At 38.9% G+C, this 18,463-nt stretch overlaps 1 protein-coding gene across 1 annotated transcript in view; it reads left to right on the forward strand.

Annotated features, from left to right (window-relative positions):
- Positions 1-18,463, forward strand: part of LOC137266456 (uncharacterized) — a 303,788-nt gene that overhangs the window by 20,230 nt on the left and 265,095 nt on the right. Inside the window, exons 2-18 of the mRNA XM_067801954.1 lie at positions 1,188-1,429; positions 6,509-6,604; positions 6,863-7,255; positions 8,814-8,890; positions 8,998-9,061; positions 9,405-9,605; positions 10,142-10,244; positions 10,758-10,851; positions 11,060-11,229; positions 11,322-11,425; positions 11,697-11,846; positions 12,418-12,583; positions 12,674-12,864; positions 13,690-13,908; positions 13,991-14,105; positions 14,813-15,076; positions 15,725-15,982. Of these exons, the coding sequence (XP_067658055.1) occupies positions 1,188-1,429; positions 6,509-6,604; positions 6,863-7,255; positions 8,814-8,890; positions 8,998-9,061; positions 9,405-9,605; positions 10,142-10,244; positions 10,758-10,851; positions 11,060-11,229; positions 11,322-11,425; positions 11,697-11,846; positions 12,418-12,583; positions 12,674-12,864; positions 13,690-13,908; positions 13,991-14,105; positions 14,813-15,076; positions 15,725-15,982 (2,907 nt within the window). The remainder of the gene's footprint in view (positions 1-1,187; positions 1,430-6,508; positions 6,605-6,862; positions 7,256-8,813; positions 8,891-8,997; positions 9,062-9,404; positions 9,606-10,141; positions 10,245-10,757; positions 10,852-11,059; positions 11,230-11,321; positions 11,426-11,696; positions 11,847-12,417; positions 12,584-12,673; positions 12,865-13,689; positions 13,909-13,990; positions 14,106-14,812; positions 15,077-15,724; positions 15,983-18,463) is intronic.

Here is an 18,463-nt window from a genome sequence, read left to right on the forward strand (position 1 = left end):
TTTAGTTTCATGATCTGGGGCAAATGAAATCACATTTTGAAAAAACAAAAATAAAGTAAGAATGACATTGTGTGATAAATAGGTTATCACAGTCGTGATGGTTAATACCCTGCATTAGGAATAAACACTAGTACTATGTATTTATTGGCCAATGCTCGCTAAATACAAAGTTTATTCCCAATGCAGGATATTAACCATTCCAAAACACACTCGCGCGTTAACCTATATTTCCGCTTCAAATATTTACCTATTGCATTAAAAGCGGTATACAAAACGATAACGTAACATTTTCCCGAAAGAAATTCGGGAAGGCATTAAGCAAGACGCTGAAAATGTAAGTGGTATAATCATAATATTTGTACTCTTGTGACAATATTTCAGCTATATATAAGCGGCTACAAGGCAGACCAAGAATTGCAGTCAGAAATATATATTTTAACATTCAATTCTCATGTTTATCATCGCTATAACCAATTGATGCTAGTTAATTTAGTTGGTGACCTCCCTCATGACGTGTTCTGGGTTCGTGTTGTGTTCGGAAATTTCTTTCCGACGTTTGGTGTTCGTTGAGTCTGGAGCTACGGGATCTGAGAGGTTCACCAAAATATCTATCTCGACAACAGCAGATGGATTTGGTTTACACATCTTCGAGAGTTTGGAGCTGCTGACGCCTCTGCCATTGACGTGCTGAAGGGTCTTGACAGTCTTGCTACTAAAGAGGGTTACATCTATGTTCACCTTGTCCTTCACGAGGCGACAAGATCTGATGGCCAACAGGGTTCCGGTATGGGATAGTGATCCTGATGGACATTGGGACAGCTTTAGGAAGTGTGTAGGGTCATGCTGGTGGTTTTTGGATTTTGATGTGCAGGATTACATTCAGTGAGATGAAAGTGTCCTTCGGATGGTGCAGATGGTGGTGAATGTGACCTCTGATAGTTTCAACCGTGCAGATTATTCGTAGAAGACCGCCCTTTGCAGAGGGCACTTGTCCATCCACGAAAAAGAACAGAATGTATATTTCTGAATTAATCATCTGACAAATGAACTAACTCACTTTCTTTGTATTGCATTTGTGCACGCCATGGAATTCGTTCACATTAATCGATCATTCTGATCTCTGTTTTGATATTGACTTATTACAAATGAGGATATCACATGAGACATCACTCTTTCTAATGTTTCAGATGTTCCAGAGATATCAATCCAACCAGCCGTGACACTGGAATATTTGACACTGGAAGACATGTCTCTCCGCTGTACCATAAAGGACAATGCAACTGGCATTAGTGGCAACCAAGTGGTCAATATCCAGTATGAAGTAACCTGGTACCGTGAAGGTGTTAACATTACGTCAGAGCTCTTGATTGCTGGACTACTTCATCACAATCTCAATGTTTCGATGGAGGATTTTAAAGGGAAACAGAAGGTCAGTTTAATAATGAGAGAGAGAGAGAGAGAGAGAGAGAGAGAGGGAGAGAGAGAGAGAGAGAGAGAGAGAGAGTCCATTGGCAATTTACAATTTAGGTTTCTTTTCGCAACCTAAATATGTGGTTGAAAACGAAGCCTACCTTACATAATAATTAATTCAGCATTTTTGTAAGGGGTAGCATAGGGAATTCATGTCTTGATGTTTGGTAATAGCGCGTCACACTTGTTCAAAGCCATGATTAAAAGAATAGCTCTTATGAAGAAATCTCAAGTATCATCGATGTTTTAAGGATTTCATAACTACTTATTGATGAATCTGTTGATATAAAATAACCATACCTTAAACACATTCATTAAGGAAGGGTCTGATTTCTCCTGTGAACTAATTTCATATTATTATGAAGCTTGCCACTATTGGCAGTGTCCACACTTTGCCTGACGTCATAACACTAAGTATGCTTGCCAGAGTACTTATGGACAGTAAAATATCCCAGTCTTGAACTACTTCTTGAATGTCATGAAACTGGCTATGTTATCAATCTTAGCCAGTTTACTGAAACACGAAAGCGGGCAAAGAAAAACATTCACATTCAGATAAAATATGATATGTGTCCAACACAGAGCTTATACTGTGCTTTTTCAATGTAAATGATTATCTTAATGCCCCATATTTGTGAACAGACAGAATTGGTTGATTTTCTCTATGAAACAGCTGATTTGTTTAATCATTTTCATAAATAAAACTTTTAGACGCGTTTTTGTGTGACATGCAGAATTTCTCTCTCTGTAATCAGGCAGTCACGCACATGAGTGCCCCCCTCTCAGGTAGTCAGTCACTTGTACACGTAACGGGAGACTGTTTCGCGTACACGTTACGTCCTCTACTGTATGTGATGCATGGATCTGTAATTCTTGTGAATTTGCTTTATGACATTCAGAGCTCGTTCAGGTTGCATAGATAATGTTCCACAGACCCTGGAAAGTACATATCTGCAAGGAAATATAATACTTAGATGTTTATGATATGATACTACCTCAGATATTGGCCATTAATGGAACCATTATTCACTATCAGAAATGTTAACACTTTTTTTAGAAATATATGTACTTTTGTTTTACTGATATTCACGTGACCACCCATTTTCAAACGATTAGAGTATCTAACAGAATCGGAAATAAATCACAGCATCTGCAAATAGAAATACTGAAGGATTGCCAGTATTTTTCATAAAAGTTACATGCAGCGCAAAACACAACTTTACAGATTCAGATCTTTCAGTACCAAATTATCAAAAATACACATTCAGCTTATGACCCAAGTGATTTGTGAGCTATTTTTATCTGCATTTTGGGAGATCTGTGTTATGGGAGTGTAGAACAAGTAAATAATCAACTTTTGAAGAGTAAATACATGGTCTGTAATGGCTTATTTGATTGCCCCTCAGTCTAAACATCCTCCAAAAACCTTGTACATCAACCTCATTAATTGTGCAAACATCAATCACTTACTGTACAAACCACACCGGGATAATGTATAAGTTATAACCTAGCCTTCAGTATTGTATATCACTAGCTTGATAACAGTGTTAGAAGCTACACCGAAACGTCACATGTATTATGTTAAGGAAATTGTAAATCCATAGAACTCTCCTTGTAGTTGGTTTCTAGTAGAGTATGCTTCTCAAAATCCAACCTGCCACTCTGACAAAGGTTCGCTAGTGGATAGCCAAGACTTAATGCGATTATACATTATAGTTGTACATATTTTGTTCAGTATATTCAATGATGTAATAGCTCTATGTCTGCACCATCCAGACTGATGCAAGGGGTACAATCAACCCCACATTCCAGGAATCTGGAAAAATACCGCTGTCTACAACTCGGTTAAACAGACTCTTCATAAAAGGAAGCAGTTATGAAATACAATGTCTAAAAACTTCAACTGAGATGCTGTCTTCCCTGGTGATTTCCCCATTTCAGACCCTGTATAGCACAGCATGTCTCCTTATCAGTTATACAATTACTGAATTATTCATCAGAGGTAACACAATCCTCATAGTTACAGTTGTGATTGCTTACATAGTATCCCGGGCTGTTAATGAGGTTTTGGGTTATCTGTTCTCTTCAAATGGTGGAATCCTCTTTTGCCAGTGGGGCCAGTTGTTTATGTAAAGGAGTAGGAAGGCTATGAGGCAAGGTCTACTGGGTTTGTTGTTTGGTAATCTCACAGTTCCTTCAGATATTTTTATTCATAAAAATGAATTGGGACTGGCAAACAAGTGCTACAGCTTATATCAACATCGCCTCCATACAACATAAAATACAAGATTTTAAAGAAGCATGTGTCTTCATATGGACTATCAAATAAATAATCAATGTAGAACAAAATAACAGGAAAAAGGTAATGTTTTTTATATAAATACTTATATGATTGCCTAATTAGTATTAGGATGATCTTTAACCATCTTATTTTAGTTATATGAAAACCTTTAGTTGTTTGGAAACCCAGCTTGTTGTTGCTTCTCACCTAGTCAGCTAATTTGATAGTGTAAGCCACCTTATCAAATAAACTATTCATCTGTAAAAATAAATCTTTACCGAGCAATTTTCCTTGACTATCCTGACCTACTCTGCTTACTTAATAGTATAACATGGAGTCAGTCCAGTGTAGCCTCAATACCTTGTGTGAACACTATGCAGCTGGCAGCCTTTCCATCTCCGAATTCCCAACTGGTTGGTCAGAACATTAGACTAAATAAGAACGTTTTGTGAGAATTGAGAACATGATGCAAAATAGACGCAAAAATGTTCTTTATTATACTTAAGAAAAGAACCCAAAATGGAAAAAAAGTGTTTCTTTTTTCCCCGTTACTTTTTTTCCTAGCAAACTCTGTTACATTTTGTCCGTTTCTTTCTGAGTTATCCTAAAAAAGAAATTGTATTAATGCGAAAAAGGATGTTGCTATCCAAAGAAAACTACATTATGTTAGCATGGAAGGAAAACCAACAAGAATAGAGAGAAAGCAAGAACAGAGAAAAACATTAGACTTGCTCAAACAGTGGAAGAGGTTGGCAGTTCATGATCAGCTCCTTTACAAAGAAATTCATGACCCGTGCATTTGACTGATTAGACAACTTATGCTTCACACCATAATGGAAGAGAGACCCTTGCACAGTATACATGACAGAGCAGAGCATCAAGGTATTTAGTGTACTCTCAGTCTTTTAAGAGACTGCTGTTTCTAACGAGGCATGTATAAGGATGTTGAGAACTGCTGCAAAACTGCTCAAGGTGTGCTGTTGCGAAGATACCACAACCAAAGATTAGACCACCACAATACCATCTACTTGCAACTAGACCCTTAGAGCCTGTTGCCATGGACTTTATTGTTCTGGAGCCCTCTACACGTGGCAAAGAGAATGTTCTTCTGTTAATCAATGATGCATTCACAAAGTTTACAATGGAAGTTCCTACCAAAGACAAAAATGCAGTGACTGCTGCCAATGCGTTAGTTTCTGATTGTTTTCATCGAAAGGGGCCCTTCCCGAGAGAATTCATTCTGATCAAGGAAGGAATTTTGAGTCCACGGTAGTAAGCAGTTTATGTTCTCTGCATGGTGTGCCGAACCAACCCATATCACCCTCAAGGTAACGGACAGTAAGAGTGGTTCAGCAGAACTTTACATGAACTGCTTAGAACTCTCCCAAAGGATAAATAGAAGTAATGTCCTAATTATCTTCCAGAATTGTTGCATAATTACAATGCCAGTGATGAGGAAGTTAATATCCCAGAATGGGTAGTCAGCAGAAGGAAACACTGAACTATGCTCACGAAAAAGCAGGGACCATCTTCAATGTGCTGCCAGAGTAGAGAAAACTTTGTCATAAAGAACAGGCTCACCAGAAGGACAAAACCCTTGGTTCACTGGTGTAGTAAGGAACTGGTAGGTCCAGGGTAGAAACAAAATTCAAAATCACTGGAGTAATACTCTTTAAGTATTGGTAGAAGAATTAGACCGTGATTGGAGATTGTACTAGGTAACACGATTGTTTACACGATAGAAATGAAGGTGCCAGGAGCAGAGATCGGTGACTCAAAGGAGGAGGAAGAGCAGGATGGGCTATCAGCTATCAGTCTTCAAGACCTCTGATGAAGAGATGTTTTGGTAGAATGCCCAGACAATACAAGCACACGAGCATCATGCTCACCTCTAGATCAGGTGACTTAACTAATAAGGAGATCTGCAAAGGGTTCATAAGGGAAATTACTCTAATCTTCACAAAACGTCCACATCTGTTAACACCAACAATCACTAAGTAATTGCTACTGATCCTGTTTCTGATAGTCTCTGTAGTACAGAGACTACACTAGCCATACTGAGTGCGAGAGTCATGAAAGTTGCAATGCAAAAGGTAAGTAATGCATTGGAGCAGACAGACAAGAACTAGCTGTGGTGTATATGTAAATATATGGTGTATAACTAGTGGTTACCATTTCAATCACTTATTTCAAAACACAGGAAAGTTTCAATGTACACACAGGGGCGGTGGGATAGTCTAGTGGTTAAAGTGTTCACTCGTCATGACAAAGACCCGGGTTCGATTTCCCAAATGGGTACAATGTGTGAAGCCCATTTTCTAGTGTCCCCGGCCATGATAGTGCTGGAATATTGCTAAAAAAGTAAAAGCTGCATCAAACTAAACTCACTTTCTCACTTTATTGTACACGCAATGTAGTTTCAGTGATATTAGTTCGTTGGTAGATCTAGGGGAAATTAGTTCTTTCTGTTCAAGCTGAGTGAATGGTTATTGTGTATATAGAATGATAAGATGCACACTGTATAGTAGAATATGTAGTGTAGACGTTTGTATTACAAGAAATTAATCCAGTATCGGGTAAAAAGGAAAACTTCTTTGAGTGATATTTAGAAGTTGGTGTGATGGACAAGCACAGTTCTATCGATATACAACTTCTTTAATATGATACGAGCGACATTTCGGTGTAGCTGAATAATGACAAACCTGATCACCAGCCCATCCTTATGATATATTATCATTTGCAATATATCTATTTCAGCATTGGTGTGAAGTAAGAGCCTGCTATGAGCCTGACTGCGCAAACTCATCTCTTAGTGTTGGCAACAAGAGCAATGTATTTGTTCCTCAGTTGAAGGTAGGTTTCAACATGTAACTCTCATCAGCTACAGGTGGGTTTTCTAAGATGCTTCTGTGAAACACTTTCTGTAGTCGGGTTACAACACTCATATTAGTTGTAGGCACGTAGTATCACTCCACTTTCCCAAACAAACACTTCCTGTATTGGTTAAATGCTCAAATTTGAAAGTGGTATAAGACATGAGCATGTCATGAATATACATCTGAATTAAATAATGTGTGTAATCCATTGTATCAAGAGTCTGTCATGTTGTAGCTGCTAAGCAGCAGGGAAATGTCGATTACTGAGGGAGGGGACGATGGCAACATCCAACTGACCTTCACTGCACCACCAGCACTTCTCTGTCGAATTGCTCAGAAGGAACAGGACTGTAAAGTTGTGGTCTTGGCTACCGTATCAGATGAAGAACCTCTCCAGTGTCCTACAGCAAAACAGAAAACGATACCACAAATCCTCTTCAAAGAAACAGAATCCATCCAAGCTGAGTTCTGTTCCACTACAATTTCTATGCACACCTGGAGCGAAATTACAAATATCACGTTTGTGGCCAATCAGGACATGATGATTGATGGTGAGTCCAGATCAACTGTCACCCTAACAACTGTTGTTGGTGATATTTCTTACGAGGACATGGAACAGAAAGTTCAGGTAAGTGCAATTCAACAATATGATGGTAGAAATATTTTGCGAACCGCCCATAACTCGAAGACACAGATGTGTCATGTGTGATGAATATGTGAGTAATTTATGAAACGTGGATATATGTATGTGTTAATAAACATATGAGTCACTCCTGAAGGATGGAGATGGATGTGTGATGATGAATATGTCAGTGTCTCCTGTAACATGGAAACAGATATGTTATGGGTAATATGTGATCTGTATATACAGAAGCAAACAATTATTAATGGATACATGTTTCCAATCGCTTCTTATCTGTCTTGTGTTCCTCACCTTGTGTGTTCTGCACTGAGGTCCTTCACTCCACCAGGAATACCCTACTGTCAATATCCGGTATATCAGTGGACATACCAGGTCTGCCATGTCTCGATCATGAAGGTGAAATTAGGGCTAGGACGGGCAAGCCAGATAACCTTGACGGGACCGGGTAGATGATGAGTTGGACCCTGGTACACGTCTTAGTACCCAGACCCGTTATGATCATGTGACTAGTGGATTAAACTATATAATATGTTTTTCTTTCATGATTAGAAGCTTGTAATGTCTTTGCTGATTAAAACATTGTTTTTCAGTCACCTGTTTTCAATACAAATATTCTTAGTATTTTGAAATGCTCAAATATTTACCCTCTGAGTTGAAGAATATGTTGCAGTTTCTTACAGATGTATCGGTATTCAGATAAGTCAGGGTAATAAAGGGTGGGATAATCAGGAAGAAAATGTGTAACCGTGTCAGCCAAAATTACATGCTGTATTGAGAAAAATAACATGGGACCTGGAAAAGATGGATCTCCATCGTAGAAGAGATGAAGAGAGATGACACTTCTTTCGTGTAGGCTTTGTCGACAGATTTTTATAATACTCATATATTCCATTTTAATGTTACTTTCCCGTCACGTTATGGCTGAAATATTGCCGATGTGACGTTAAATTTAACTCACTCACTCACTCTTTCCTGTAGGTGCCTTCAGATAAACACTGTTTGTATTCTTTAGAAAATGTTCCCGAGGAGATGAATGTATCAGGAATAGAATAAGATACTGTGTGAAAATGGACAGGGAGAAATATACCACTGACCCTGTTGTTTGGTGTAATCACGGATGTGAGGCATGATGATGGAGACAGTTAGTATGTGGACATCTTGTGGCCTGAGTTGGAATTTGCCATGATGGTGGGAAGAGGCATGCTGTCATGGTGATGAGGAATGATGTGTGTTGGTGAATATATAAGCAAGATGTTATCTGTGGTACCAAGCAGATACAGCGCAGATATGCTTGTGTACATACTAGTACTGTTCTTAAACTATGGCCGGATCAGAGGGTGATGGGAGTAGCTAAAAAGTTCTGAGCTCAACTAGGAAGGATATACAAAGCACCCTTAAAAGCTGAGAGATTTTGACATTTGGGGCACTATATGTTTTCATTTTTTTCCCAAACCTGTTGAAAGTCTTTTATGGATCATTTTTAATAAGATTAAAGAAATCCAATTGTAAGAGAATAGTTACATTAAGTGATTTATGTTTCCAGGTGGACTTAATTGACTCTGACAGGAATGCCGTGTGTAAATCTCTAAATGACCCTCATATTACAACTTTTGACAAACCGTAAGTATATGACCAATCATACGTCACCTATCCCCATCACTTGCTGACATAGTTACATGTATATGGTTTTATGTTCATAACAAATCTGTTGACATCTTTTGTTGCAGATATTTTAACATGCATGTTCCTGGAGAGTATGTCCTTTTAGAGAGTGAACCCAATAACTACGCAGTAAGTTACAATGTTCTGATGTGTTAAGTCCGTATGTACACATTACTGTTTTTTGACCAGAGGGACTCATTTGTCTCTATATTCTTTAAACTTAAAACCTCCAGCATGCCCAGTGTATGTTTTTCCCGTAGCAACACGTACACTAACAAGAACAGGATCCAATTTTTAGACTCAAAATGATTAAGTAGAATTTTGATCTTTTGAATAAAAAACATTAGATCAACTACTGGTAAATGTGAAACGTTTAAAAAAAGTATATAAATGATTGTATAAATAAACGTGTTTCAGTCCATGCAGATAAGCATTTTTTCAAACAGTTCTGCAGAAATTTAAATCATTTCAGGTCCACGCATTTTACTCAAAGTGTACAATGGGTTCATCAGAGCCTACCTGCAATTGTGCAGTGGCAGTACGGATTGACAGAAATGTCATTACTTTCAATGGTTGCATGAAGAACCAGGGTATCACAGTCAAGTATTTTGGAACTGAAAAACTTGCAGAAGGCACTCGGATATACAGAAAGCAGGGTGGAAATTTGTACGAGGTGAGTACTTAGGAGCTAAACATCATGTGTTGGCCAATTTCCGGGTGTTATTGAGTATTTGAAGCACATTAATATTTCACGGGAATATTTCATTTGAAACCTCTGGGTGACCACTATGACATTGTAAACCAAAAAAGTAAACCAAAGGGTTTTACTGTCTGCACTCGTTTACATCGACTAGGGGTACAGCAGTGAAGTGTCATTGGCTGGCCGTTTCAGCTGGTTCCCATGGTAGCATGTGGAGTTGCTGATTTGTGATGTCATTCTTACTTTACGTCACAATATGATTTGAATGACGTCACCACTGTTGACACAACAAAACAATTGTTTATGTGTCAATACGCAGTGAATAGTCTTGCAGTTTCCGGGAATCTAATACCATTTGATCATGTTTTTCAACCAATCAGGTTACAGAACACAGTGACTTTTGGTTTACAAATAATATTATTATTCACATAGTTACAGTTGACTGATCTGGAGTGGTAATGGATTACCATTACATGTTTTTCTGACAATATATGCATGCTTCCTTATAGGTTGTTTTAGCCACTGGAACACGGGTGATGGTGGAAGAGAGCTATCAAACCTTCATCAATGTATGGACGTACCCATCTCCTTTAGATGCAAACAATACAAAAGGTATGCTTATATAACATATATTAACTGATATAGCCCACAGTGCCTGTATGTTTGTAGGACTTAAGTCTCTCTGGTCATAATGGGAGGTCGTGAGGACCTGTACAAAGGATCATGGTCCTAAGGTGATCATACCTATCGTGCCTTGACATAGAATTAGAACATTCTTAAATTAGGGTTGGGTAAGTTTGCTTTCTACAGCAGAACAAAGTCCTGAATTCCCACCGTTATTTGAATACGTGTCGAATGCATTGTCTTTTTCATCCCCTCTAGTAAGCATGTGATGTTTATGATTTTGCTAAATTACAGGAGCAATGAAACTGAAAATGTTTTGTGATAATTGAGAATACATGGCATGCAGACAGTGTAGAGTTTGTTTCAAACGAATACCATCTTTTCCCAGTCTGGGTTGTCTTTTAGCTGACAGTTTATTTAATCCCCTGTCAGGGAGTTATGAAAACAGATATTTGAAGTATTCTCTTTGGAGATATCTATCCATTTGGCTATATGTTTCAGGATTGTGCGGTGATTTTGATGGTGATTCATCCAATGAGTTTATGCTGCAGAATGGTACCATTGGAACCATTTTAGAATTTGCTGCACAATGGAAGTAAGGCTTTCAAACAATCAAGTAATCTTAATTGCTCATTTTTGTATCTTTTTTGTGAAACACATACTTCTTGAAGATAAAAATACAAACATATGTTCCCAATCAATGTGCATAACTGACTGTTCATGCCTTCTTCAAGCATGCACAAGTTTAGATTTGTTAAACCCTGTTCATTACTCAGTCATCATTATGTGTTCTTTTAATGAAGGGTGAGCCCAGCTGACAGTCTTTACAATGGTCTGTGTCCGGACAAGATGCCACCACTCTCCCCCACACCACCTGCCTTGCACTACTGTGCATGTGCTCCAATAGGTGCCACTCAGTGCAAGACAGATTACAGTGTCCTGGCCTGTCATATGTTAAAGGAACACAATGCAGGTGAGACTTAGATAAAATAATTCATCTCAACCCAACATAAATATTGCTTTTGTCATGTTGTCCATGTGTTTTATTTCTTGTATGCAAAGCAGATGATGACATAACAGAAGCTTTAACATCCACACCAACTCACCCAGCCAACTGCTTTGAGGGTTTTCAAAGAGTGGAAGATTTCCCTAGTGAGCAGGACATCACTGTATGTACAACACCAGTTTCTTCTTCTAAGTTGCAACTTACTCTGGCAAAGTTATCACAAAAGTTTTGATCATTTTAAAAACAATATGAAAGGCTGATTTCATACAGTATATACATACAAAAAGGTCCCTTTTTAATTCTTCTGAAGTGAGCAATCTTGTTTATACATGTCCAAATTGTATTTCATACAATTCATTACCAAAAATGACCACTATGACTCGAGGATCTATAGATTTGTTTATGTTGTCAGATCATTTGTGATTGGTGTACAGGTGAATGAGTCATCGCCAAGTAGCTGGAATGAGACCTATGCACGCAGTATCTGCCAGCAGTCTTTAGAGGCGAGCAGTTCTTTCTCTGTGTGTGGCTCAGTGGTCCAACTGCCTCCACAAGAGATAGACAACTGTGTTCAGGACCTCTTGGTTAGTATGTGAGGGCAAACTCAGTCCGAGAAGCAAAGTGATGTTCAAACCAGGGATAATTATGTATTTGCTCCTGATAGTACCCGTAAACCAAGGTGATGAATAGGAAGAAACTCATGCAAAAGATGATTGTTTTAAAAATTTAGAATTGTGCATGTGTTTTCATCACATGTAGTATGTAGCTGTATATTTATGCATGAATCTGTTTCCTCTCCTTTTTCATAATCTGACCCATGGATACATACTTGAGAGACACCAATGCATTAATATTTAATGTTTATTTATATTCAGCTCTTGAAACCCTCCAAGTTCAGTACACTTGGGGCTTGAATGTAATCTGTTACCCAGTGCTTGTCATAAGAGCTGACGAACAGGAGTATTAGACGGTAACAATATTTACTGCCATGTTTTTCCTTCATTTCTTGTGGATTATTTTGCTTTTGCTGTCAACAAACAGTGTACCTGCTCTAGGCTGCATGCATGCTGCCATTATATAACTTTAACAGTCTTGGAAGTGTAAAACAATATAAACTCATTCTTGAATGGTGTGTCCATAATTTTCCCCTACTAGTCAACACAAGATGAATCTTGGAGCCGCGTCCTTCAGGCGTCATTAGAGATGTCCTGCAGATATGAGCTGACAACTAATGCAACTCGCATCATGACTGGACAGTCACAAACTGTTCTCAGCAGAATCTGCCCAGACGGATGTTCCGGCAATGGAAACTGTGTACAGGGTAAGCAATCATGTCTCCTTAAGTGTGAATGCAATGCCTCTTTCTAGGGGTGCATAGAAAACATAGATATTGTCTTGTGTATGTTTCTAGGTAAATGTGAGTGTAATGATGGCTATCTGGGAGTTGACTGTGCCCTTAGTATCTTCACTGCACCAGCCATTGCACGACTGGAGGATGATGGTCACTGCAACATACTTCTTGGTGACTGCACTACAGTTCACCTGTATGGAGGAACATTTGTTGAGACATCACAGCTTAAAGGATACTTCAAAATGATTGAGGTTAGTGCTGGTGGATGTATTAGTTCTCATTCTACAGTTTTCCATTGTCTGACATACAACCTTTCTTGTTTTGAGTGATATCGTCTCACTGTGGTATTGTATATTTAGTTGTTACCATTAAGATAAATCTGTCCAATTCTGATTGGTCAATAGCCAAGGCATCCCAAACCATGTAGGTTGATTTGCCAGGATGTACACCGTACACTGCGTCAAATCTGTCACATGACACACTACACGGGTTGTACAAATTACCTTGACCTTAGATGGAATGTGACTGCCAAACAGCTGCTCGCTTTGACGTTTTTGAGTTGACGTATACAGTTATGAGTATAAACAAAGTAATAAAATTGTTGCTATGAATTCAGAGTAACAAAATTGTTGCTATGAATTCCTGTTTGTTTGTATCTATAAATGTATAAAAAAATATGAAAAAAACTAAATAAAATGCTCCTGTATTTCACTTGTCGTTTCACGAAACCTCAAATTTGATCATGTTTATCATAAAAGAAGGCATCTTGAGTTATCTCCCTTTATGATCGTTCAGGAAATGTAGCGAAATATTTTGAGTCTCATTCTGCCGAATCTTGAATGTTGTTCTTTAAAGATAAATAAACACAAAGGCTATATTAGAAGATCTTAAGGGCAATAAAATCGTCACGCGTTGTTTTGAAAGAGTGTACAGGACTGTAAGACCTATGCGCCTCAGGAAATATGGAATTTACAATGGTCTCACATCCCCATATACATACACCCTTTCAAAACAACCTGTAACTAATAGCATACATTCTACAGTTGTGTTATTAAGTATAATTATTTGCACCACAGGTTAGCAGCACAGGCTTTGTAGAGGTTGGCAGCTGGACAGAGTGTAACAGCACAGTTTTTGTCAGCAAGAGTGTTCTGCGATGTGCCCTTCCTAAGACAGCAAACTACCTTCTCCGTGTGACCAATGTTGAAGGCATCTTCTCCAACAATCTAACATTCCTGGCCTACAACCCCCAGTGCTACACATGCAACACACAACTAGGAACATGTGAAATGAAGGTGCGTACCATTCATGCTTGTAATGTTATTGTACATTTCTTTACTGTTCCCAGTGTATGACACGTAACATTCCTCCTTGCAGGATCATGTATGTGTGATTGATGATGTCTGCTTCCTGGACCTGACAATCAACCCAGACACTCACACACAGATCTGTAATGCCACACAGAGCAATGTGTCATGGACAGAGACCACATGTAAGTTATTAATGCCAATAGTACTGCAAAGAGTTGCTTCCCACAATCAGATCCTATAACTTCATGGACCTTTGAGATTGGTTTGCTATACCCAAGCATTTGCACTGGCAATCCAGCAGCAAAAACATGACTGCCCCTGGCTTGGGATAGTTCATCTGTATGAATCATCATGCTGTGTCCACTGATTTGGATTTTATATGATGTGTGTAGAGCACCTACTATGAATCATAAATGACTCGTGATGATCCGGGGCAGAATAGGTCTTCAGCAACCCATGCTTGTCTCACAAGGCGACTATACTAGTCATAAGAGGTGGCCAACATGATTGGGTGGTGAGGCTTTGGTTGGCACATGGCATTGATTCCTAACTGCACAGATCGATGCTCATGCTGTTGATCACTGGATTATTTACAGACTGCTGCCATATAGCTGGAATATTGCAGAGTGCGGCTTAAAACTACCATCACTCGCTCACACCAAATCTTGAACAAAGGACTGAAAGCATCAAGTTTAATATGTCCTCAGTTTATCACCACAGGAAAAAAATGATAATGTATGACAAACATGCTGCCCTACTTGGTATGACCATGTGATATCAAGTGTTCTCATAAAGGGAGGTAAAGTTTCATGATTGTATTTCACAAAGAATCCTTCCATAAAACTTTAAATTATACATGATGATGTGACTTGATCTATTTCCTTGTCAGCTCCTTGTCCTGGATCAGAAGTAATATGGATACAAAACACCTCAATGGCAATTGCCTTCCACAACCACAAAACTGTTAATGTTTCAAGTGTGGATATGTGTCGTGCCCTGTGTTTGGAGGAGAAAGACTTCCTGTGCCGTTCTGCTGATTACAACATGGTTTCCAATGAGTGTCATCTGTCGAAGTTCAAGGCTGCACAAGTTGGGGATTACTTCCAGGAGTTTCCTTTGAGATTCCAATACCTTGAATGGCAGTGCCAGGAAGGTAAATCTGTCTGTCTGTCTGTCTGTCTGTCTGTCTGTCTGTCTGTCTGTATCATCCAAAACTCTATTCCACACTAAATATTTGTTACTTTATCGACTCCTGTCTTTATAGATATAGAAGGGAGATACCCTGCATTCAAGAGTGAGAGTTCACAAATAGCAAATTAGGGTCTATGCAGTGCTCTTAGCCCTTTGTATTGTGGAGCCCTGAAGGTCTGGGCTAGAATAGGCCTTCAGCAACCCACGCTTGCCATAAAAGGCAACTGTGCTTGTCGTAAGAGGCGATTAACAGGATTGGTAGGCCAGGCACGCTGACTTGGTTGACACATGTCATCAGTTCCCAACTGAGCAGATCGATGGTCACGTTGTTGATCACTGGATTGTCCAGACTCGATTATTTACAGACTGCTGCCACATAGCTGGATTATTGCTGAGTGTGGCGTAAAACTCAACTCACTCACTCCTTTGTATTGTGACATCATAGCTTAGTGACGTCATAGGTTGGCAATGTCATTATACACAAATGTAGTCTATAACATTATTCTCATGATGTTCACATTGAGGTTGAAGACATTCAGCTGTACAGTACGTATCTGAAGTAACAGTAAATGTTAAGCTGCTTATAAAGTTGCTTTTAACTTTCCACTAGACCGCTGTCCATCTACACTGCTATCCTGGAAGAAGGATCAAGACTATGTGAAACCTGGCCCAACTGATTTTGCAATGTATGCTGTGTGGACAGTAGACCACTGTAGACAACTCTGCGCTCTCAACAAAACCTGTCAGTCTGTCAAATTCAACAAAGCTCGAGGCATCTGTATTCTCTCCCCTCTAATTATCACCAACACAACCTTGAAATGGGTACATGCACCTGGTTGGGACACACACTCACTCACTTGCAGACAAGGTAAATATTTACAACTTGTTATTGCATAGTTTTCAAATATGAATTGAGATTTGTTACATTTGTGCTTTAAACTGAAAGAAATATTTCTTTGTAAGTAAACTATTGAGAGACTCTGTGCCTGAATGTGCATTGTATTTTTAGAAAGAAACCAATATAATTTCATTGTGATGGCCAACACCAGGTAACCAGTGTACGATGTAGACAAATTCAAGATGGACAGGTTCAGTTTCAGTAATTGCCACTCCAAAACCTGTTGAAGAAAACTGGCAACTCTTAGGTAACCCGCTTCCCGCTGCTTTTAGACAGTCATGTATGGGTACAAGATGTAACAGCTGAGATCTCAGTCCAGGTTATAATTTGCCATCTAATCTGGAACTAATTACAATTTCCCTGAATTTGGTTATCAGATGATTTCAGTTTACCTCAAAGACATGTGCTGGTCCGTGCACCAGGTGATGCGTCCAGGACATACCTGAGTTTGATGTTTCATGCAGTCTAAGTAAACTTAGCCTCAGTACTTTTTGTTACATTCCACTACTGTGTCTAACAAAACCTTACGTCCGGGTGATGCACACAGTACAACCATGACAACAGTGAGTAAACAGTCGCTGAAAATAGTGGTTTTGGCAATATTCAAGGATGCCATCTTGCGGAAATATTATATTGTAGCTATTACATTTCGCAATAATAGTAATTTTGAGCTATGTTTTATCACATTTTTCACTCTTCAATAAATAATCCAGTAACCATTAACATCAAACATTGCGTCATAACATCAGGGCAAGTGAAAACTTTGTCAGGACAAGTTACGTTCTTGAAGTCCAGTGGCAAGTCACTTTTAAAAAAAACATTTGAACCTCTGCAAATTGCACGTCTGTGTCAGTGACCTGAATATTTTGTAAGTTCCTCCTAAGCAGTAGCCATTGTCTGATTGGTTAAATTATTTAACAGTCTTGTTATTGATTGAACTGTCATAGGTCGCTGAAAGGTTACCTAACGCAACCTTCTACGACCATTTGTTAGACTCAGTTTACTTAGACTGATGTTTCATGGGTTGGTGTATTGGTTTTAAGCACCACTGTTCAGACATTGTGATCTTTGTCTATGACAGGACATGTAAGGTCTCTCTTTTATCCAGATCCATGTTGGATTGGCAATCTCACGAAGAGACCCAATGTAGATTACATTTTTGGGTGTTGTATCCGATTTGTTGAATACCATGATGACAACATTCTGTTACCTAATTGGCTCATGCAAGTCTGCAACCCCCTCATTTAAGCTGCCTGTTTGGTTGACTACGAATGTAGTGTAGCTAGTTGTCCTCACATAAACCTACCAGGCTAAATCACAGCCTGTCATGTTGAGCTGGACAGCGGTTGTCACCCATGTTTTTCCCCTCCACCAGTTCTACAAGGGGCCCTCAGGTTGGAGTCACCAAAGCTGATATTAGAAGTTCTTTGAAGGTGGCACAAGTCTCTGCCCATATTGCAGCTGCTGATAGTCTCTTGCGATGCCTCACTGCATCTAAATCGAGTTTGTGACAACTGTGTCCAGAGATGATGACCATAGTTTCCTTGACACTGTGCTACTTTCCAGGATGGTTGCCACTAGAACTAATGATTTCAACATTGGTATTGGCCCATGGTACATATATCATTGGTCCAGAGAGATACAATATTGACTCGCACGTCTTACAAATATTTCATAATTTCAACATTAGCATTAGACAACAGGAGGATAAACTTATGAATTGTAGGTGTGTGAAACACTTATGTGGTATAAACTGTTTTCTAAGATTACTGTAAGCGTTGCATAAAAGAGGAAAATGAAATTCATTTTTGACATTATCATTATTACAGAGTTTACAAATCCTTTGATTTCTTGGGATATTATGATACCTCCCCATTTCAATGTTTAAGGAGTGAGAACCACAACGGAAACATGCCAATGCTGTTCTAAACTTCTCAATGGTTAGTGATAGTAAATAAGGTTCAACAATGAAGGCAGTTTTGAATTAAGAATACAAACGCATCTTAGGGCCATTTTCGAGAGCAAAGTGACAATTCTGTTCATTACTGGCTTTTAGTCTACATTCACATTCTGATAGAAAAGAAACAGGGCTTCCCAAATATAACCAAAATTATATATATAAAGGACCCAAGGATATAAAGGACCCAAAAAGCTTCTACCAGAGGTCATCTGCACTCCTCCACGAGAGGAAGATCAAACTTCCAAAGAAATCTGACATAAGACCAATCAAAACTGCTGTCATCAACAAAACACCTCCCAGGGATTGGAGCCCACCCTCCTACATTGACTGTCTGCCTGAAATTCCACCTTACTTACATCAGCTCTCGCTGGAAGTCATACATGAACGTTGTGAAGACCTTTTCAAGATTTTCACTGATGGTTCACTAGATCCATTAACTGGAAATGCAGGAGCTGGAGTCTATCTACAGTACACTTCAAGCAAAATCATCA

The sequence above is a fragment of the Haliotis asinina genome, chromosome 15 (genome assembly GCF_037392515.1).
Source record: "Haliotis asinina isolate JCU_RB_2024 chromosome 15, JCU_Hal_asi_v2, whole genome shotgun sequence".
Taxonomy (NCBI): domain Eukaryota; kingdom Metazoa; phylum Mollusca; class Gastropoda; order Lepetellida; family Haliotidae; genus Haliotis; species Haliotis asinina.